At 37.7% G+C, this 23,323-nt stretch overlaps 1 protein-coding gene across 5 annotated transcripts in view; it reads left to right on the top strand.

The window, feature by feature from the left end:
- The first annotated feature begins 3,070 nt into the window (after window positions 1-3,070).
- The window catches only part of LRBA (LPS responsive beige-like anchor protein), a 369,611-nt gene continuing 349,358 nt past the window's right edge, over window positions 3,071-23,323 (top strand). For 2 of the 5 annotated variants that reach the window (XM_039346414.1, XM_039346413.1), the window contains exons 1-2: window positions 3,073-4,749; window positions 5,195-5,565. In XM_039346414.1, the coding sequence (XP_039202348.1) occupies window positions 5,338-5,565 (228 nt within the window). In that variant the 5' untranslated portion in view covers window positions 3,073-4,749; window positions 5,195-5,337. The other 3 variants (XM_039346412.1, XM_039346410.1, XM_039346411.1) reach the window with 3 other exon arrangements.

Below are 23,323 nucleotides of genomic sequence, written 5' to 3'. Positions count from 1 at the left end.
TATCAATATTATCCTAATGTGGACATGTCAATATTGTGGACATGTCAAAAGCCACAAAGTAAATCAGCATATAACAACTGGACAGGGAAGACGGGATAAATGAAACCACAATATCCTCATACAGATTTTAAAACAGCCTTGTGCATTGGAACATTCTTAGTAGGCTTTATCAATCCAAATAAAATTATGGCACATTGTCAAAACAATTATATTTGCAATATATTATTTTGCAATGAAAATGTTTCCCCATGTATTGAAGGGGTTTTCCCACACATACTACTGAATTTCCAACTTCCTTGTTTCCTATTCTCGTGACAAATAGTGTTGCAGTTCTACAAAGATAGGCTTATATTTTTAAGTACTATTTATAGTGTTCAGATTTCTTTAGCAGAGTTTCTATAAGAAGACAGCAGATGAACTGGTTAATCTGTCTATCAGAGAAATGAATTTAGCTGTAACAAACAATCCAGCATGAGCAATCATCACAACTTTGTAATTAGTTATCTAGTGTTGTTTGGCTAAGATACTAAATATAGGATACTTTTATTAACATGCACAGTGCCAAGTTTTGCTTAATATATTGTATTAAAATCTAAATCTATTTTCTTATATTAAAGCAGCACTGAAAAATACATTGATAATGCACAAAAGCAAATGTACTCTTACAAAGTCAGAGAAAAGAAAACAAATTTAACGCTCTTTGAGCAGAAGTTGTAAGTTCACAAGAAGTCCTCAAGGATCATGTGACATATGACTGGGAAACTGCAATCCTATCTAGCAATAAAGATAGAAATTCACTGGACATACGCATCCCAATAGCCATGGTCACTCAATCTTGGTAGCATTGAGCAAAAGTTGGTTCTGGCCCACACAGGAATTCAATAGACTTATTTGACTGGACTGAGGCTGACATATATAATTTGGTACCAATAACATATTTGCTAGATAGAAGATGATGGAACTTGCCAAAATTGCTAAATTGACTTCTTTGATCAGAGAAAAGACAGTAACTATTTATTGCTGATTGGAAACCTTTTACAAATGTTTTGTGTGAAATAGGAAAAAAAATGAAGTTATGATTTATGGGTTTATGATTCAAAAGGATAGATTATAGAAAGAAGAGTTATATTGTAACCATAGAGTAAATTCATAATTGTATTTATAACTGCTATAAAAATAGAATATCTTTATTGTCATTGTGTAACTCACAATGAAATTAATTAATTAAAAAACATGGGTATCTACTTTTTGTATCTTTTTCCTTTTCCTTTTCACCCTTTCTTGCACTTTTAACTTCCTATTTTATTTATTTTTATTTTTCTTCCTTTATAGTTACTATAGAAATGTATCGATATACAAATTGGCGCCATATAAATTTAATAAATATTAGTTTGCATTATTTTTTTTAAAAAATCTATAATAAAATTTTAAAAGGTACACTCCTACATTTGACAGAGATTTAAAGTAATCAGTCCTAATTTTTTTAAAAAAGAATCTTTGTTAAGATATTTAAATTTAATGGATAGAACAGTAGGGTTGTACAATGGCCAGAATATACAGTTGTAGTTGATTGGTTGGAGAGTGCTGGCTCCTATGTGAAGCAGTCTACGGTGTGATTGGTTGCTATGGATGTGGAGGGGAAGTTTCCCTTTTTTCCTGCCTATTTCTTCTGTGTGGTCTGTGATTTACATCATGATGTTCCTGATTGCCTGATTATCTTATTTGCTGTAAATATAGATCTAAAATATATTTATTTATATAAAATACAAGTTTGTTTCAGCATCTTTGACTTCATTTAGACACCTGCTGCACAATTCCCTGACAATCTTCATTAGATCTTTTCTTCAAATCAACCATAGTATCTCTTTGCTATTCCTTAAATCAGCTCAGTTGTATCTGCAGAGGAACAAAATCAGGAAGATGGCAGATGGGGCCCTGCATCATAAGCTGTGTGCCTTTCAAACACTTGCCAACATCACATCAAAATGAATGGTACTGGCACTGTGATGTTCCATCTGCCATCTTGCTGATTTTAAACCCTCCTCTTCAGATTCTGCTGAAGGTTATAAATCCAAAAAAAGGAAACTGTTGCTTTAAAAGTTAAGACAGAAGCATCTTTTTCAGCTTTGGGTGGAAGCTTGCTTTAATTCAGTGGTTCTCAACCTTTCTAATGCCGTGACCCCATAATATAGTTCTCCATGTTGTGGTGACCCCCAACCACTTATACATCACCGGATGCCAGGGGCGTGACCAAAGAAAAGGGGGAAAAAATGGCGGACAGCCTTGTTTGGCGACCCCCGTGAAATGGTCGTTCAACCCCAAATGGGGTCCCAACCCACAGGTTGAGAACCACTGCTTTAATTAATAGCAAAGAGGTGTTATGCTTGCAAATGGTCCAAACTATTTCAAATTTAATTGCCTACCTACTCTAATCTTGGTAAATTAACTTGCTTAGACTTCATTTTTAATAAAAAGGTTCAAATGCTGCATTAATGCAAAAATCAAGATATAAAATGCAATTTTATTATTTATTTAAAAGTTTATTGGCCCCCATCTTATCATCAAGGTACCTCTGGGGGGTTTACAATTATGATAGATCAGGGGTGTCAAACTCAATTTCATTGAGGGCCGCATCAGCATTGCAGTTGCCCTCAGGGGGCCGGGTGGGTGTGGCCTACTGGGTGAGTGTGGATGGAGTGGGTGTGGCCTACTGGGTGGGCGTGGCCAGTTCTACATTGTTCGTGTCAAGGGTGCCTGTGGGGCCTGGGCAGGAATGGGATAGATCTGAAGGTCTCTGGCAGAAGGGGGTGGGATCAGGGCCAAGGCAGAAGGGGCCGTTCCCTCACTGTTTCCAGGATGGCTTCGCAGGCCGCATGAAACCACTTCAAGGGCTGCATCCGGCCCCCGGGTCTTGTGTTTGACATGTCTGTGATAGATAGATAGATAGATAGATAGATAGATAGATAGATAGATAGATAGATAGATAGATAGAGAGATAGAGAGATAGAGATAGATAGATAGACAGATAGGCAGGCAAGCAGGCAGGCAGGCACAATAAAATATCCACAAACACTTTGATACCATTACGGATGGGGGGGCAGGGTGGAGGGAAGTGGGAATTGTTGTTAATCAACCACTGTGATGCTCCCACATAGAGGGCCCAAGCTTACTGGAAGAGCCAGGTCTTTAGACCCTTACAAAAGTTCAGGAAGGTTGAGGCCAAATTTACATGGGGGGGCGGCAAGATGTTCCAGAGGGCAGGTACCATGGCAGAGAAGGCCCTTCTCGATCCTGCCAGTTGGAATAATCTGGCCAATGGGGCCCGCAGCAGCCCGGGATGGGTGGGATGAGATGGTTCCTCAAGTAGCCTGGATCCATCCCATGAAGGGTTTTAAAGATGATTACCAACATTCTTAAAAGAGCAGTAATAAAATGGGAGCATAACAGTAACAAAAACTTTGAGGTACTATTAAAGCATTTTTCATTATGGACTTATGCAAAGGCCACAATGTCATGTGAAGGATACGTTTAGTACTTGTATCACAACTGATATGTAAATCACATCATTTTTGTCAACATGCCATCATTTACCCCATTGCAAACACCTGTTCTTGCAATATATCATTTACATTTTGTTGTGCATTTGCACACTTGAAACATAAGAAAACAGGAAATTCAAGATGAGATGAAAAGTAGGTGGTTTTGCAAAACCATGCAGTTTCTCCAAATGAACATGAAGCATAGCTACTCTGAGAGCTAAGTTATTTACAGTATAGGGCTGAGAGAAAATAACTGGCCCATGGTCATCCAGTTGGCTTTGTGTCCAGAACAGGATTAGAATTCATGGTCTTCAGATTTCTAGCCTGATGTCTTAACCACCCTATTTAGTATGATACAAATGCAGAAAAAATCCACTTTAAAAATTATTTGTAAACCGCAGTCAAGCCAAAAGAAATTTCATGTTCTTATAATTATCACAGGAGCAGAGAATGTCCTGATTTTTTTTTCCAAGTAAAAATAAATGTCCTGCTGAGTATGATTAAAACCCAATTCCTTATTTACAAGACTGCACTTCCAAATGAACCATAACATCTAATATGCCATCCGACTCTATCAATCATCAGCTTCCTTCCCCAAACTGTCTAACAACGGAGCCTGGAGAAACAGGACTTGCTTCAGCGTCTAATAATCCAATACTAAAAACGGATTTTACATCTTCCTTCTTAACGGCGGTTTTCACTGGAAGCTTCCTCCATTCCCGCAGGGAAAACAGAGGCCAGCTTCCTTCTCCTCCTCTTCTTCTTTCCACTTTGTACGCTGCTTCTCTCACCTGGACACACCTTATTCACCTGAGGCTGCGCGGAAGCCTCATTTTCCAAGCCCGCTGCGTCCCGCTCGTTGCCCGCCCTGCCTGTTCCTGAGCGCGCAGGCGCATTGTGACTCGCCCGGCAACTCTCCTCGGGCTCGGCTTAGCGCTATCATGGCGGCAGCAAGCGGAGCGAGCAGGAAGCGATGGACGAGCTAAGTGTGGCGACTGCAGAGTGAAATAGCTGCACGGAAAAACTTTCAGGTGTCTTCCCCAAGGCGGAACCTCCCACTTGGTTTCCCTCCAGCTCAGGTCGGCAGCGCCAGTCTGGTGGCGGAGAAACGAAGAAAACATCTCCATGCCTGGATCAGCCGCCGGGCATTAGAAGGCACGTCTCGCTGCCCTTTGGCCCCGATCGCCTCGGGAGCGGAGAGCTCGGTGGGGTGAGTGCGAACTTCCTCGGCTGGCCCGACTTCGTCCTTGCACCTGTGACTGCGCGCGCGAGGGGCAAGAAGCAGGAACAGCGCTTGCTCCTACCGGGGCTGCTGAAAGACAAGGACAACAGCAGGCGAGGCTGGGGAATAGTCCGGGGGAGGTTGGTTCGTCTTCAAATCTATACTATCTTTTTTTTTTTTTTTTTTTTAAGAACAGTCTTTGGGGAAACCATCTTTTTTTTCTCTCCGGTGCGAGCAAGTTGAATATTTGCGGCGAGGAGGAGCTTACCTGTATGATGTGGTTGCTCCTGCTCTGGTTTTATTGAGGGAGAGAGGCGTGTGCTTCAACAACAGAGCAGAGTTTTATAGTTAGGTGGATGGCAGGCTTGCAGATATTTTTTAACAAGTGTCCCTACTTAATTGTTGTCTTTCTGGAATGTCCCTCTTTAAACAGACCATTGCCCAGGCCCTGACACTGAGTGAAGAAAAGGAGGAGTCTCTACTCAAGTTGCTGTGCTGCCTTCAGGGTGCTTTAAAAACTGGACCTGAAAATCCAGGCTAGAGAGTATATTCTGTATTCCCGGAAGTGAACTTACTATGGCTAGTGAAGAAAGACAGAGGTCGTCTTCTCCATCAACAGGGGATGATAAAGGCGGAGGAGAAGGTGGTACTGGACAAGGAAAAGATGGAAGTTCAGCTGAAAAGCAGTCTTTGAATCCAGGCATCCCTATCCGGGGTATCAGGATGAAATTTGCTGTTCTGACAGGATTGGTGGAAGTTGGGGAAGTATCCAACAGGGATATTGTAGAAACTGTGTTCAATCTGGTGAGTCACTTATCTTTCTTTTTCTCCAAATGAACAAAAGCATATGATGAAATGATACACATTCTCTCAGTATTCACATTACTATGGTTAAACACAAATGTATACACCGGGCCATTTGTAACGGAGGTGAGTTTAGCAAGCTGCTGCATTGTACTGGAAGAAATGCCAACTAACTCATTTAAGGTTGCATTTCTTGTTTTCTTATAGCTTTTATCTTTGCTTGAATTTTCTGGGACTTTGTTACAAATTCTTGTTGTTAAACAACTTTTCTGCCACTTGTAGCTTTATAAATGTATAATGCAAGAATAGGTAGATGTTAAAATTTGCACCTAAAATATGCTATTTTATGTTTGTAACATTGGATTAATATATCCTATTGTAAGCTTGTAATTGATGGCTCAGCAAATGTATAGATATAGCTATGGGATATATCATTATTTGTACTGCAGACCCTCAACTTTTCCTAGTAGTGAAAGTTCTCTTAACAATGGGTTTAGGCTGATTAATATGCATTAATTTGCATTAATATGCAAATGTCTCACATTTGAAATGGCTGAAAATTGTTTGGGCACACAATATGGACAATTTCACATTCCTCATGAGATCTTTGCTTAAAAGTTGTAGCCTACAATTTTCATAAAGTTCTACTTGAATTTGATATAACTTGGTTTAAATAAAATCTGAAATGTTTACTTACGTCTAATTAGGCTTTGCAATGTAAATTAGAGAAAGAACATTCCTAATTTAATAAAACATGTAGTAAAGGTATTATAAGAAGAGAAAATTTGTGTTGTTTTATTCCTGGTATATTTATAATAGTTCTTTACTTTGAAGTGTGAGTTAGGGATTATGTATGCATATTCATTTAAGCCCTAAGCATTTGTTAGAAGTAAGCTGGATAAATAGAAGATTTGTCAAGAATAATTGTGGCATAGATTTATTATGCCATAAACATAAAGTGATTATTCTAGGCTATATACTGCACTGGTCTCCACTTGTGGTTTTTTGACTTAAAAATCCAAAATATTTACACTTTTTCTATAGCATTAGCAGAAGATCTCACATATTAATTCCTGGGTTCAAAAAGTATTTGACATACTTTTTATGCTTATGGATATATAAAAGTTTGTTTCTAGAGCATTGCAGCATTTTGTACACAGTATTGCAAGTGTATAGAATCAGCAGTTTGGTGTATTTTATTTCAGCCTATTGGTAAACAATTATAAGTTATATTTAAAATATGAGTGTTGTTAAAAATGATTCAAATTGAATTATAGAAACTTGCAGAAACTAAATATAACATTGCCCCCTCCACCCACACTAGAGGTATACCAAGGTACCTTTACAGTGAATTGGATTTTTGTCAATGTTTGCCTGGCATATTACTATATGTGAATAGACTATATAAATTGGTCACAGTTAGAAATATTTGAAAAGACCTAGAGTGGGACAGGTTATCCAATATGATTGGCTTTTCTTTTGTGAAATAGTAGGCATTTTTTTGTCATACACAGTGTTTTGAGAGCTGAGTAATAGGCAGGGCTTGAAATAAAGAAACAGTGGGAAAACCAAATTTCATTGCACATCTTCTACCCAATCCCATTTCCATCTGGCAGCTTCCATCTAGAATACTTTGACATTAGTCTGGATACAAGTTTAGATCTATGCTCTAGAAATTCAGGTATACTGGTAGATGCGTTTTATTCCTACTGAGAAATAATGTAATGCATAATGCTGTGATTGGGCTTCAGTTTGAGAAGTATATACTCTTTCCACAAGCCAATGCTTTCCTTCCTCATGAAGAAAATATGTTTATTTCTATGAGTTGTATCTGTTTATTTTTTAATCAGACTTTCCATACTTAATAGTGAAAATTTCTGAAGTATTTATTTTAACTAAGGTAAATACAGTTTGCCAATTGGGCAGGGCTCATAAACGCTCCTTTTCTTGCCACTGAATATGTTCCTCATCTTGGGCAGTGTGATGTGACTCTTGGTCATATTCTGATTCAGATACCATGGCTCCTCTATTAGAGAGTTGGGGTAAAAACACTTTTATTATTTTAAAAATAGAATAAAACACTGTTCTGACCCAGACCTTCATGAGTAATGATCAACTTCTTACTCATGAGTAAAACCCCTTTTATTAAACAAGGCAGGAACAAACTTTGTTCACATGAGAACGCCAGATAACCAGTCTTTAAATGCTTAACCAAGCAGTAGCAGTCCCTGCTCACACTGGCTGAGACAATGTCAATGTCTATTTATGTTCTAGCCAGGGAGCGACTGGCTAATGTCTCCTCCTTTTCCCTGAGAGCTGGCCCATTGCCTTCCATAGCTCTCCTCTCTACGCATACGTGCATCTGGGATGGGCCCCCTCTGTTCCTCCTCCTCCTCACTCAGCTCAGGCCCCGAAAACAGCTGCCTCTCTGCCTGAGCATGGGCAGATGGCCCTGACTCTGCATCTGGTTCTGAGTTTTCTTGCTCACCGGAGCCTTCCAAAAGCTTCGAAGTTAAGGCTCTCCCTCCCCCTCCTCTTCCTCATCTGACTCGGCTGCTAGCTTTGCTGGCAGCCAACGGACCACAACGAACACTAGAGAAAACTTTGACTAGAGAAGCTAGAAAAATGGTTTACTATCTCCCCATAACTTATTAGAAATTGAAAATTTCAATTGTGGGAAGTCCAGGAAAATTGTAGCAACAAGTGCACACACACACACAGTATGAAAAATAAAAAGAATCAGGTTTGTATATACTGGGACAATAACCATTGAGGGGTTACAGCCATTTTAATACACCTGCTCCATTTTTGGTGATGGATAAATGGCTGAGAAGCATTTTTATAGCCAGGTGTGGCCTGCTCCTTTGTTACCCTGTGACAAATCAAGCAGATAAAGATATGAAGTTGGTTCTGAGTGTTACATTTGCATTTGGTAGCTGTTCACTGGAACACTCAACATGAGGTCCAAATAGGTGTCTATGCAAGTAAACGAGGCCATAATTAGGCTGAAAAAGCAAAATCTATGAGAAAAAGAGAAAAACCCCTGGGAATGGCCAAAACAATATTTTGAAACTTTCTTAAAAAGAAGGAATTAACAAGCAGGCTCAACAATACCAAAAGGCCTGGAAAGTCATGGAAGACAAAGTGGATGATTGCAGAATTCTGTCATTGGGTAAGAAAAACCCTTTCACAACATCTAAGCCAAGTCAAGAACACTCTTGAAGTAGATGTGTCATTGTTAAAGTTTACAGTCAAGAAATGGCCTCATGAATGTAAATACAGAAGTTTCACAACAAGATGCAAACTCTAGCCACACTCAAGAACAGACAGGCAAGATTATACTTTGCCTGAAAACACCTTAAAAAGCCTTTCCAGTTCTGCAATAGATTCTTTGATTGATGAAACCAAGATTAACTTGTACCAGACTGATGAAAAAAATATGGAGAAGGAAAGGAACAGTTCATGATCTGAGCATACCAATCATCTATCAAACATGTTATGCATGTGCATGTATGGCTGCCAGTGGGTCACTGGCATTTATTGATGACCTAACTGCTGATAAAAGTAGAGGATGAATTCTGAAGTGAATAGAACTATACTCTCTGGTCAGATTCAGCCAAATGCTGCAAAAACTTGATAGGATGCCGCTTCATATTGCAGATGGATAATAACCCAAAAACACACAGCAAAAGCAACCTAAGAGTTCCTCAAGGCACAGAAATTGGATATTCAAGTCAGTTACCTGATCGCAAATAAATAGAACATGCTGTTACTTATTGAAGACAAGACTGAAAACAGAAAGACCCACAAACAAGCAATAGCTAAAGGTAGCTGCAGTAAAAGCAAGGCAAAGCATCTCAAAGGAGGAGTTCTAGATTTGGATTTTCATCCAAGTATTAAAAACAATCCTTAGATTTATAATACTATTAGTTTGTCCCATCATTTACGAGCCACCAAAAATGGGCTTGGGTATATTAAAATAGCTGTAGTTCCTCAATGGTTAATGCCATACTTTTGTTAAACCCCATGAATTAAAGCTGAAAATCTTTGCTCACATCTTGAATGTTTCATTTAAGATTCAGTGTGGTATAAAGAGCCCAAATGCCAAAAAAACCTTATCATTGCCCCAATATATACAAACCTGATTCTCTGTGTGTATCTACCAGTAGCCAAGACAAAACTAAAGCTAGTAATTCGGTCAAATACTTGCGTAGTTCAGACAGAATTATGCTTGGCTAATAAACACCACAAACTAAAACAATAAACTAGGAGTTAAGAGACAAGAATGTTAAGAGGAACCGAGGACAGATATCAGATTCATTAAACAAATATCCACAGAAAACAGTTTTCCAACAAGGAAGTTTACAGCTTCCTGTCCTAGAGCTGACTGAGCTTAATAAGAGGTGTAGATGTCTCTTACAGAACTGTGCTGACCTCCACTGTACGGCCTATTTTAGCGTATGATTTAGTGCTTGGTACTTTCCCAAAGACTCTCTGACTCTTTTCTGCTGAATTCAGTGGCCACGTGCACTGAGTCATACCTATCATTCATAGGTGGCTAATCACTGGTTACCTCGTGAATTGCAAGCTGAGAGACCTCTAAGGTTTTGCTCTTCAACCTCAGAAAACTCCATAATAGGTTGTGCATGAATATACCAATTTTGTATGTATTTTTTTGTAATCTATCAAATTAATTTGAAATGTCTAGCCAGTTTTATTGTTTTATGAGATTCTAGTATAGTGCTTCCCAAACTTTTTCCTTCATTACCCAAAACCACTTATCAGAAAGTCTTACTGAATTTTGAGGACTAGTTGTAAGTCCCTTCCTTCAGCATTGACATAACTTCAAATGGTTGCTGAATGAATGGTCATAACTCAAGGACTAGTTGTATTATAAAACATCATTGAATAATGTTTATGCCATTTCAACAATTACTATTGGTAATTTTATTGGTATTCATCTTAATAGGAATATTTTGGGAAACTTTTGAATGTATATTAGAACATATGGCAATCTTTAAGTAAATTTAAATGTCTCTGTTGTGATTGTAATTGGATTAGGTGTCCTTAACGTAAGGAAAAAACCCTTCAATTTTGAGTGATTTATCCAGGTTTGGGAAGAATTTACCCAGGTTTGGGAAGTAAGCGGTACAGTATATAAGTCTAAGTGCTATTGCTATTGCTATTGTTTTAGAATAAAATAAAATAAATTAAAAATTAGATATTTGTAGCAAAACACTACTGTCTTACAGTCTTTGGGGAATATTGCCTTTTCTTTCATGCATTTCTTTTAAATGGCTTTCTAGTGTGATTGGGTAGCTCTACAAATAACCTCTTCAGCATTGAATCTTTGTATTTTTATATTTAAAATTTAACTTTTATTTTTTCCTTTTGTTGTTTTTTTAAAAATAAAGTTTGATTTTGTTCATCTGTGAGATTGGTTTGTTTCCCAAGAAAGATTTGTTTTTTTTCTGACCACCTACCTCTATGTTAGATGGCCAGAAAGCACCTTTGAAATTAATTAATTTTTTGAAATTTTATATTTTAATCATCACAAAACAGCATATAGCGAGCCTGTATCTCACACACATAAGAGTCAGGGATTGGAAACAGATAGAATAGTTCTTGAAAGATAGATAGTAGCATTAGAAACAATCTGAGTGGCATCCCAGAGTGCATCTAAGGATATTTAGTTCTAGGACTAAACAGTTAATATCGGATCTGTATTATGAATTTTGATTCTTTTTCTCATCTACACTAATCCCACTTACATACAACAAGTTTTAATGTGCTGTTTTATAGTGCGTGCAGGCTGTTTATTCTTCCATTACTTTTTTCAGTCATAGTACTAAATAATATTGTAATATAAAATATATTTGATTTTAAAGTGATTTTAAAGCTATAAGGTGCTACAAGTGAGTAGAACAAGTTACATAGTATATTACTATGGATATGCAGTTTCAAATAATTATTATTGTCCTTTGTTTCAAAATTGCTTAGCCAAAGTCAAATGGAGAAAACCAAAGTGCAGATATATATTGTGCCATTAAATTTAGTTTAACTCTTCAACCACATAGACGTTTTCCATGACAATCATGGTCCTTCAGGTCTTTCAACGATTGTACCCATTGCACTGTAATTGAATCCATCCACCTTGCTGCTAGTTATCCATTTCTTTCTCTTTCTACGCTATTCAAGTTATTTCCAGAGAGCTAGGTCTTTGCATAATTTGTCAAAATAGGATTATTTGAACCTGATAATTTGCGCCTCAGATAAGAACTTTAGGTTAATTCAGTGATCCATGTGTTTTCTTGGCATAGTTTTTCTCAGAAATCTTCCCCAACATCAAAGTTGAAAAGTGTTAATACTCTTCTGTTCTTACTTTTAATATAATAAAGCAATACCAAGTATCAGAATCACAAGCTTGACAACTAATATAAATACATATATTTTATCTCAAATACCTTTAACATGGGACATTACATTTCTCCTACCCCATAGAACAGTCTTACAGAACACTATCAATGGGACGGGTTGTGTAGATCTCATTCCAGGGGGCTATTTGTCTTCTGAACTCAAGAGTATAGTAAGCAAAAATGTATGGAGCAATCTAATACAACAGCTAATTTTGACTTATGACCACAATTGGACCTTCCATTGCTACGCAGTGCTGCTTTAAGTGAGTCATGACCGATGTTATGAATTTTTGTTTTGCAGTAATTAAGTGAAATGTGATAAGCAAATCAGCTTTCTCCATTGACTTGCTTGTCAGAAGGCCCTGGGAGGGGTATAAATGTTGATCACATGATGCAGACCTACAACTTTCGTAAATATAGGTTGCCAAGCAAATTTTAATCACGTGACTGCAAGTACCAGTTTTTAAGTCACTTTTTTCAATGCCATCATAAACTGAACGGTCATTAAATAAGAACTACCTGTATTAGAGTAATTCTTGGGACATTATTTGATTCATTTATAGCTTACATTAAATGCATCACAATGTTTCCAGGTTTTTTCTATTTCTAGGTTTAACAAGATGAGGGACATTATTCTCATTTAATAAACTTCTAAAATTTACATCAAATATTTACTATCTTATTCTTCTTCTAAATTCTTCATTAGGTAAGAAAACATATTACAGGGAGAATTGCTTCATAGTGAATGAAGTTTGGATTACTGACATATAATTTTGATGAAGGTATTAGGGAAGTATAAGCCATATTGCTCTACCATCTCTTTTACGTTTCTTTCTATATTATTCAGATAATATATAGTATACTTGATCAGATAGGTATTGCCTTATTAGTCCAATTTCTAGCCTTATAGTCAGTGGTGGGATTCAGATATGTGAACAACTGGTTCTCTGTGTGGATGCTGCTTCCAGAAGTCCATTCTGGGCCTCGGCAACAAAAAATTAGCTACTGGTTCTGCTGAAGTGGTACAAACGGGCTGAATCCCACCACTGCTTATAGTTCTAGTAGGAATGGAACTCTAAACAATTATCTATTAGTCTCCTTTAAACCCAAAGTAATAACAACACTAATTTTTGTTTTGATAGTGAAATTTAAAATTTACTTGAAATGTTCTAATGTTAGAATTAGCTAAACATTAATTATATCAGCATGTCAAATTATTTTAACTTATGACAGTGGTCATTTTTGTGACTATTGAAGACAGCTTTAGGCTATATCTGATACCTTCCAGATATGCTGAAATTATACATTCCCAAATTCACAGATTATAATTTTATCACCAGACCTTGAAGAAGCACGATAGAAAAACAGTATTGACACTTTCGAATTTTGATGTTGGAGAACTCCTGAGAACACCATTGGAAGTCAAGGAAGCAAACAAAAACAGAGTTCTCACTTGAGATATAAATGATCATTGATACTTTTGAACTAACATGCATGCTGCATCTCACCTATTTATTTCACTTTCTCCTTTATCATTTTTTCTGGGATGGGATGACTTCCTGTATTCCAACAAAATCATTGAAATGTTTTAAGAAGTGTTTTTTCATATGCAGTTTTCATTAAAAGTACAATATAGTAGAAAATTGTGGCTGTTGTCCTCACTGATTTTTTTTTTCGAGGTATCATTCCTCAGCTTTTCTTTATAAATGAAGACTGTTTTTTATTTATTGATGACTTGGCAAAATACTACAGTGATTACCGTACTTCTCTTGCTCCGAATTTCAGGACCAGGTGGTAAACTTCAAAGAAATGTACCTTGATATAATTTTCTTACTCACTGATACATAGAGAAATTAACAGGCAAAACTAAAGAGAGCTGGCTTTTGTTTACAACTGCTCCTTGGCAACTGGTATTTAAGGCATGTTGTCTCTGATACAGAAAGCTGTATACAACCATTAAGACTAAGATGCTGACAGTACCTGTTCCAGCTAGATTCAGCCCTCCTTCTATAAGGCCATTGTTTGCAGTTGCATTGTGGGAAAGAATCTTTCTCTCAACAAAATCAGGCAAAGGTCATCCCAAAATGTGCCATTTAGATTGTTTCTCCACCTCTAGCCAAAAAGCAATTTTAAAGAGTTTATGCAGCTTAAGAAGGCCATGTTGATAAAGCAGTAGAACTTAATTAAGAAAAGGACATTAAATCTCAAATTAAAAATGAAAATGCAGTTTAAAAAGCCATTTAAACAGTTCAAGGAATCTGGTAATATAAAAGCTGAGAGAAATAAGCTGATATTAAGCTTCTCAAAAAAGCTAGGATTAAAAACTGTGTGGTAAATTTTCAATCCAAATGTCCTTGCTGCAAAAAGACACAGAATCCCAACAAAGATTTCGATTTATCAACCGCATTAATCTACTTGTATATTATTTTTAAGTTTCATTTCATTTTTAAATTATAATATTTTCCAATTATCTATCTATATCTATAGAAATAAAAATGTAAATGTTCGTTTGTTCAAAATCTTAAATCTCTGAAAGTTCTTCACTGATTGCTTTGAAAATTTGACACAACGTTGCATTCGAATATGCACGTGTTTTTATATACCTATATTATATAGATGTCACAAATGTGACAGGTAAAAACATGCTTTTTGTGAAAAACAGCACCATCTGTTGGACGCAAAAGCAACACACGCTACGATTTCAGACAATCTCTATATCTGCACAGACAATGGAACAACAAAAAATATTGTATACCCACAAGATTTGTGAAATTAAACATATTACAAACGTGCGCTTTCTCTTTTCTTTCTTTTCCATTTAACCAGACTGAGCCACAGCAACGCGTGGCCGGGAACAGTTAGATAATAATAATAATAATAATAATAATAATAATAATAATAATAATAATAATAATAATAATAATAATAATAATAATAATAATAAAGTTGGAAGGGACCTTGCAGGTCATTTAGTCCAACCCCCTGGTATAGGCAGAAAACCCTATACCATTTCAGACAAATGGCTGACCAATCTTTGCTTAAAGCAGTGGTTCTCAACCTGTGGGTCGGGACCCCATTTGGGGTCGAACGACCATTTCACGGGGGTCACCAAACAACGCAGTCCGCCATTTTTTCCCCTTTTCCTTAGCTGTGCTACTCCCTTTTATTCTATTGGCTTTTGAAAGCCAATAGAATAGACTCTCTTGAATAGAGTCTAATTCTATTGGCTTTCAAAAGCCAATAGGAATTGTCCAGGCTGTCTCTGCCCTGCTGAGCCCGCCAAAAGTCCCATTCTGCAAACGGTGCTGCGCCAGTTGAGTAGTCTTCGACTTACGACCGGTTGAGTAGTCCTCGACTTACGACCGGTTGGGGGGTCGCGGCATTAAAAAGGTTGAGAACCACTGGCTTAAAGACTTCCAGTGTTGGAGAACTGGAGGCAGGTTGTTCCACTGATTAATTGTTCTAACTGTCAGGAAGTTTCTCTTTAGTTCTAGGTTGCTTCTCTCTTTGGTCAGTTTCCATCCATTGCTTCTTGTCTTGCCTTCAGGTGGTTTGGAGAATAGCTTGACTGCCTCTTCTTTGTGGCAATCACTGAAATATTGGAACCCTGCTATCATGTCCCCCCTCATCCTTCTCTTCATTAAACTAGACATACTCAATTCTAGCAACCGTTCCTTGAATGTTTTAGCCCCCAGTCCCCTAATCATCATTGTTGCTCTTCTCTGTACTCTTTCTAGAGTCTCAACATCTTTTTTACACTGTGGTGACCAAAACTGGATGCAGTATTGGTAAGTGTGGCCTTACCAAGGCATTGTAAAGTGGTATTAACATTTCACGTGATCTTGATTCTATCCCTCTATTAATGCAACCTAGCAATGTGTTGGCTTTTTTAGCAGCTGCAGCACACTGCTGGCTCATATTTAAGTGATTGTCCACTAGGACTCCGAGACCCCTCTCACAGTTACTACTATTGAGCAAGGTTCCTCCTATAGTATACCTATGCATTTGGTTTTTCTTGCCTAAATGTAGAACCTTACTTTTTCACCATTGAATTTCATTTTGTTAGATAGCGCCCAGTGTTCAAGTCCGTCCAGATCCTCCTGTATCTTAAGCCTGTCTTCTGGAGTGTTGGCTATTCCTGCCAGCTTGGTGTCGTCTGCAAATTTGATGAGTTCCTCATCTATCCCTTCATCCAAATCTTTGATGAAGATGTTGAAGAGCACTGGGCCCAGAGCAGAGCCCTGGGGCACCCCGCTACACACTTCCCTCCATGTAGATGCGGTTCCATTGAGGGCTACACGCTGAGTATGGCCGGTCAACCAGCTACAAATCCATCTGGTGTGATGCTGTCTAATTTACATTTTTCTATCTTACCAAGTAGTAGGTTGTGATCTACTTTATCAAATGCTTTACTGAAGTCCACATAAATTATATCCACAGCATTCCTCTAATTTTGTCACTTGGTCTAAGAATGCGATAAGATTTGTCTGGCATGATCTGTTTTTGACAAACCCATTTTGGCTTTTGGTAATGACTTTGTTTGCCTCTAGGTGTTTGCTAATTCGTTGTTTGATTATCTTTTCCAGAGTCTTCCCAGGTATTGGGGTCAGTCTGATAGGTCTGTAGTTTCCTGGATCCACTTTTTTTCCTTTTTTGAAAATGGGAACTACATCAGCTCTTTTCTAATCCTCCGGGAGTTCCCCAATGCTCCAGGATCTGTTCACTTTCATTTTCATATTGGCTCTAGCTAGGAATAGGGAGATGGTTTTATGAACTTGTGTCTTACTGTATTGTCACTTGACTTTTGGAACATTTCTTTGTGAAAGTTTGGTATGGCAGCATTTAATCTGGATGTTGATGTATTTTTCAATTTTTTCTCTTTTATCTCTTTCATCCCACCTAGGATTCTTAAAAGTTCATTCAAAATATGGAGACAGTAGAATGTAGCTTAAGCTGATATAGTTAAAGTGTCATATATTATTTTTAATCTAGATCAGACATGTCAAACACAAGGCCTGGGGGCGGGATGCGGCCTGTGAAGTGGTTTCATGTGGCCCGCGAAGCCATCCTGGAAACAGTGAGGAAATGGCCCCTGCTGCCTTGGCCCTGGCCCAGGCCGGCCGGGGCCAATGAACAATTTTGTGGTGGCCATCTATGCTGAAACGCATTCAGTCTTAGCTCCACAAGGCCATCTAGAAACAGCGAGGAACCAGCCTCTGCTGTGTCGGGCCCGCCCCCTGGGTGCATGCTGGGGAGGTGTCACCCATGAAAAAATGGACCATGCCTTGGGGCTTGCCCTGGTCCCACCCCCTTCTGCTGGAGACCCTCAGATCTGTCCCACTCCTGCCCAGACACCCACAGGCACCCTTGACGCGAACGATGTAGAGCTGGCCATGCCCATCCAGTAGGCCACACCGACTCCATCCACACCCACTCAGTAGGCTGCATCCATCTTGGCCACACCCACCCAGCCCCCTGAGGGCAACCCCAATGCTGATGCGGCCCTCAATGAAATTGAGTTTGACACTCCTGATCTAGATGCATCTATCACAAAATGGAATAATAGAATTTGCCTGCGTTCCATATTTCAAACCGGAATGAGCCAACTTGCCACAACCAACTTGCCACAGCCAACTCACTGCTGCCAACTTACCATGATCGACTCGCTGCAGCCAGCTTGCCATGGCCAACTCGCTGTGGGACAATTCAACAATTTTATTTAATTATTTAAAATAATTAAAACATTATTTTAATTTTTGTCGTTCATATTTCATTTTGTTCCTCCTTTTGCATCCTTTCTGTAATGATTATATTCCATCATTTATTTGATATTATGTAAATTTTGTCCCGCATCGAGTTGTCCCATGTAAGTTGGCTGTGGTGAATTGTCCCGTGAAGAGTTGGCTGCAGCAAGTTGTCTATGGCGAGTTGTCTGTGGCGAGTTGTCCTAGACCAGGGGTAGGCAACCTTGGCTCTTTTATGACTCGTGGACTTCAACTCCCAGAATTCCATGCTGGCTCAGGAATTCTGGGAGTTGAAGTCCACGAGTCATAAAAGAGCCAAGGTTGCTTATCCCTGTCCTAGACCCATTTAAAACACAGATATGGCTCTCATAAACTTAAGTATGATCTAAAGGAAGTTAGATAATACAAGTGTTGTGGCTGTCATATTATCTTTCTAAATACATTTTATTAAACTCTGCCATGAAACCAAAGATTTTGCTTGGAGAAATTTCATCCTTTTAGAAATTGCCTCATGCTTTTGATTTTTGGTACGTTGCAAAAACTAGAGGCAGTAACAGGCTGGCTGGCAGTAGAGCAACCTATCTGTAAGTGTCAAATCCCAGATGCTTAATATTTTTAGCAGATTGAGAGTAGCTATTTTGTAGGCATTTCATGGCATACTCTGTGGATGTCCTGGAGCTACATTATTTGATTGCTTGAATTTTTGAGTGCATAATTTTACATTTTGTTCCTGAGATTATGTTGTTTTCTTGATGAAAGCATATTCTAATTAAAGTATGATCCCAACCTTAACCAAATTAGCCTCAGGAATATATTCTTTGCGTTGAATGAAGTGCGTTTTCTTGTTGAATGGTCAGGACTTATGAATTAACATGATTATAAATTAATATTACTATTCATTTCAATTAATATATTTAATTTGAATTTGCAACTTGATTGTTTTGCATTTTCATTTAGCGTATATACAATATAGGATTTCATTCTTTCTCACTGGAAGTCTATTTGAGTACAATCATATTCAGAACTCTACTTTCAGAACAAAGTAAGGAGACTGTGAAACATTTTACTGGTGTCAAATGAGACTTTTGACAAAGTCGGAATGCTTGACATTATAATTGGGTGAAGTTATTATTTGCTTTTTTCAATTCTTTTTTGGTATTTTCTGATTTGTAAAAATGAATAATCAAGCTCTTCAAAATTGATTAGACTGTCTAGTAATCCTACATCTGAGATCAATTAACCATTTTCAGAATACTTTTTTCATGTTCTTTGTGATTTTCAACCCTGATTCTTGTTCCTCTGTTACAGTTGTATGTGGTAGAACATGACATCTTGTCAATAAATGGTACGGTTTGTTATAATGAAGTAGCTTGTAGTTATTGAAGACCTACTCAAGCAGTATAATTGTTTACAACTCTTTCTGCTAAAGTGGAAATCAGATGTTAGTGCAGAGAATGACTAAAAAATAACAGTTTTTCACCCCGCATAGAGTAGAATAATGGACCAGTGCTTAAATGATTAAGGTCTGCTGTTTAATTTCAAATTAGATTAGTATATGCTACTGTTCCCATTGTACGTGACTATGTGAAATATACTGTAAATAGTTAAAGATAGTCAGTAATGTCCTTTATTTAGAACAAGACAATCAGTATACATTCCACAAGCAGATTGCATCTCCATTTCCTAATCATTATTAAAGAAATGCCATTTTTGTATTTATTTGTGCATCCCTTACATTTCTGCTGCTCTATTTTATTTTTATAATTAAAGCTGTTCAGAACATGTTTACAAATTACAAATTTAAATAGTTTGATTTTCATTTTATACAAATGGTAAATAAGTTCAAGAGATCATAACTAAACCAGTAAGTATTTTGATTGAGCCAATCAGGGCTTAATGAAAAGCCCAAATCCTGGAATGATGATGATGATGATGATGATGATGATGATAATAATAATAATAATAATAATAGTAGTAGTAGTAGTAATAGTTGGAAGGACCTTGGAGGTCATCTAGTCCAACCCCCTGCTCAGGCAGGAAACCCTATACCATTTCAGACAAATGGCTGTCCAGTCTCTTCTTAAAAACTTCCAGTGTTGGAGGCAGGTTGTTCCACTGGTTAATTGTTCTAACTGTCAGGAAGTTTCTCCTTAGTTCTAGGTTGCTTATGAGTAGCTTATGATTGTATCTATACTGAGAACTCCTGCATGGTAACAGACAAGTATTTTTCACTACAACTAAACCCATCAGAGAACGTAAATGTAGGGAATCTTTGAGATATCTACTGTTGCCTATGTTGCATTTCAGATCACAGTTAACTGCAGTGAAAGCTATCAGGTTCTTAAATAGAAGAAAAATGTGTAATACAGGGCTCTTTGACAACTAGGTGCCTGGCTAGGTGCCATTATTTGGAATTAATTGTTAACTTTGATGTCAGCTGGTTAATATTTCCTACTGGTTCACATATGTATAAAAATGGAAAAAACCACTGGGGAAAAAGCACAATTTACTGCTAAGCAAAATATATTTGCTTAATAATAAACAAAAGCAAAAGAAATATTATGGATAGCAGAATTTGATATACATGTATGTATAATTAAATTCTATACATGTTCAGACAAAAGTGCTGCTATTTTTAATAAAGCTTAATAACAAGAAATTATTTAAAGTATATTTCACTGTATAAAGTTAATAGTGCTTTTTGAAAAAGCATGTGTAGGATTGCTGCCTAGAACCATAAACTCTATGAAACATATGGGTTTGAATTATTATATTTTAAGAGAGAGATATGCTTTTTTCCGCTAAGGAAAGAAAATTTTGCATGCATATGTTCTAAAACCATGAAATTGTGGTTAACATTTTATGCAACAATAATACTGATTTTTGTTAATTTTTAAGAATTATTATTGTTGCATAAAATTCCTTATCTGAATATTAGAATCCTGCCCATTTTCTTTGTAGTACATTATTTCTAGTGTCCATTAGATGGCACTCATGCCTTTATTTTTAATGATGCAAACAAAAGTTCTGTGGGTTTTAATATAAGACTTAACCAAAATAGCATTAAGCAGCATATACAGTATAAATGCGAGCAAATAGGGACAACTTTAATCAATCAGCTTGATTCTGTTATTGTATTTCATTAGTGGTAAAAGATTCTCAAAGTGGGAATACAGAGAATGTAAACATGCAATTGTCATTAATGATTAAGTGTGAAAAATGAGAAGGGAAAATATGTTTCATGGGAGAGATACTAGAAAAGAGGACTCAGTGACTGGTAAACTGGAGGTTCTTCAAAACAGATACAGAGTTGGCTGAAACTGCTATTTTGGAACCTCTTATCTATTGTCACTCAGGAATGGTAGTCATTACAAATAGTTGATAGTCACAGAATGTTCTAAAGATGATTCAGAATTTTCATTTTCTCTTAGTAAAACCCAGTACCTTCTTTTCTGGATGCAGTGCCATAATGGACACTGGTACATTCCCAGTTCCTTCAGGATCTTGAAACACTGTCTTGACAGCTTGCTGGATGGACATTTTTGGTATTTAATGCCATTGACTCACTTTGTAATTGTGCCTTGTATCAAAACAGATGTCAACAATTTTGTACTTATTTTCCTACTTCTGTTATTTTTCCTAGCCTTAGTCATGCAAGACAATTGATTTAATGCAGCTCTTTACCGCCTGCTAAGGATCTTGGTTCCAACACAGACTTACTTTTTGCAGGGGGGTATGTTCTGTTTTGAGGGCTATTGAACTTTTTTCTAAGATGGCCCACTTCAAGATAGATAAGATAAGATAACCTTTATTGGCATTTTTTTACTGTGGGCACAACGGCACACATCAAAAATGAAATTTAATTGCCCACTCTCAAAGTGAAACACATACATGACGCACACCTAAACATACTATGTACAACATGTGTATAGACCCACACCCCCATAAATGCTATCCATCTTGAATATATAACGGAAGGAGGAAGCTTTAGAGTTCACAAGGTTAATGCTGTATGGAATGAAACTATGGCTGAATCTGGATGTTCTGCTATGGATATCACGAAGCCTCCTCCCAGAAGGTAACAAGGAAAACAGGTCATGAAGAGGATGTGTAGTGTCCCAGATAATCTTACGGACCCTGCTCAAACAACGCTTCTGTGCTGTGTCCTGGATGGGAGGGAGGGAACTGCCAATGATCTGTCATAATCTCCCATTTGCATGATAAATGGGTCATCTTTACATTCAATAGGTGTCCAGACTCTAAAGTTAGGGCATGCTTCTGGCACATCCAACTTCAGCTGCATTTGTATTCTGCTGTTTAAGCGTAATGAGCATAACTGTATGTTAGGTCTGTATCTTCAGCCCATCATGCATAGTCAGATTGTAAGGGGTTAGTGAGGTCTGGAGGTGTTCCTAGGCATGTTGAAGGGGAGTGCTATCAGGCTTTTACAAGTGGCAAGGTATTCTAAGAGCAGGAAATATGGAGAATATAAACATAGTTTTACTGGTATTTCAGATAGTCCTTGTTTAACAACTATTCATTCAGGGACTGTTCAAAGTTGTGGTGAATGAATGATTATTACAACTGGTCCTTGAAATCACAGCTATTGTAGCACCTCTGCAGTCACATGATCAAAATTCAGACATTTCACCTCACATTTATACCCTACAGTTTGCTCTTCAACTACCTCTGCCCACCTATTTTTCCTCCCATCCCCACCGTTTTGGCCATCCTGCATTCTGGCACCCACACAACTCCCTATCAACCATCATTGTCTTCCTCCTGCTGTTGATGAAGCAGCTGTTAGCCTTTGCGAGGCTACATGAGTCCTCTTGACAATTTTGTGAGGTCTGGCTATGGGGAGGCCTTGTGGAGGAGGGGAGAACTTGCTTGGCCAGATGTGCCTCATCAGTAACAAGAGGAAGAAAACAACTGTGGTCAGAGGAGAGCAGCAGAAGTAGGCAGGGGCGGTGGTGAACTGAAGCCAAAAGGACAGAGATGGAATGAAGACAGGTGGATGAGGTAAAATTGCGCATGGCAGGGCATAAGAAACGTGAGGTCTTTGCCTATGACAGCATGGCCTTTGTCTAATGATTTCAACCAAGACTATCGGGAATGTGGTTGCTAAGTGATGCAGTCACATGATGTTTCACCTAATAACCACTTTGTTTAGTGATGGAAATTTGGGCCTTGATTCTGGTGATTAAAGAGGACTTTCTGTACTGATTGAGTGTGAGAAACAGAATGATAAATTTACGTGCTAAGATACAGGAAAGAAAAACCTAGAATTCGAATTAAGTAGAGAAGTTCTGAATTGGCCAAATATCATTCAGTGGCTGTCAAATATTTAATTCCTAACTGTATTAAGTCTCTGGGAAGGCTCAGTGAAAGTAATGCCCACTTTGAGGAGTCTACTAATTACCTAGAAAAAGAGCAGATAATTGAACAAACCCTTTTTGAACAGAATGTATTTGTCAAAGATACATTCTTTGAGAGTTGGTACATTAGGATCTTTACACATACATGTGAACATACATGCATTCACACACATCACATATATACCACATACATACACATAGTTCTAGAAAACAGGGAAGT

The sequence above is a fragment of the Crotalus tigris genome, unplaced genomic scaffold (assembly GCF_016545835.1).
Source record: "Crotalus tigris isolate CLP2741 ecotype Arizona unplaced genomic scaffold, ASM1654583v1 scf7180000017994.786943, whole genome shotgun sequence".
Taxonomy (NCBI): Eukaryota; Metazoa; Chordata; class Lepidosauria; order Squamata; family Viperidae; genus Crotalus; species Crotalus tigris.
The sequence above is the reverse complement of the archived record's forward strand: the minus strand, read 5'-3'. Positions and strand labels throughout refer to the sequence as shown.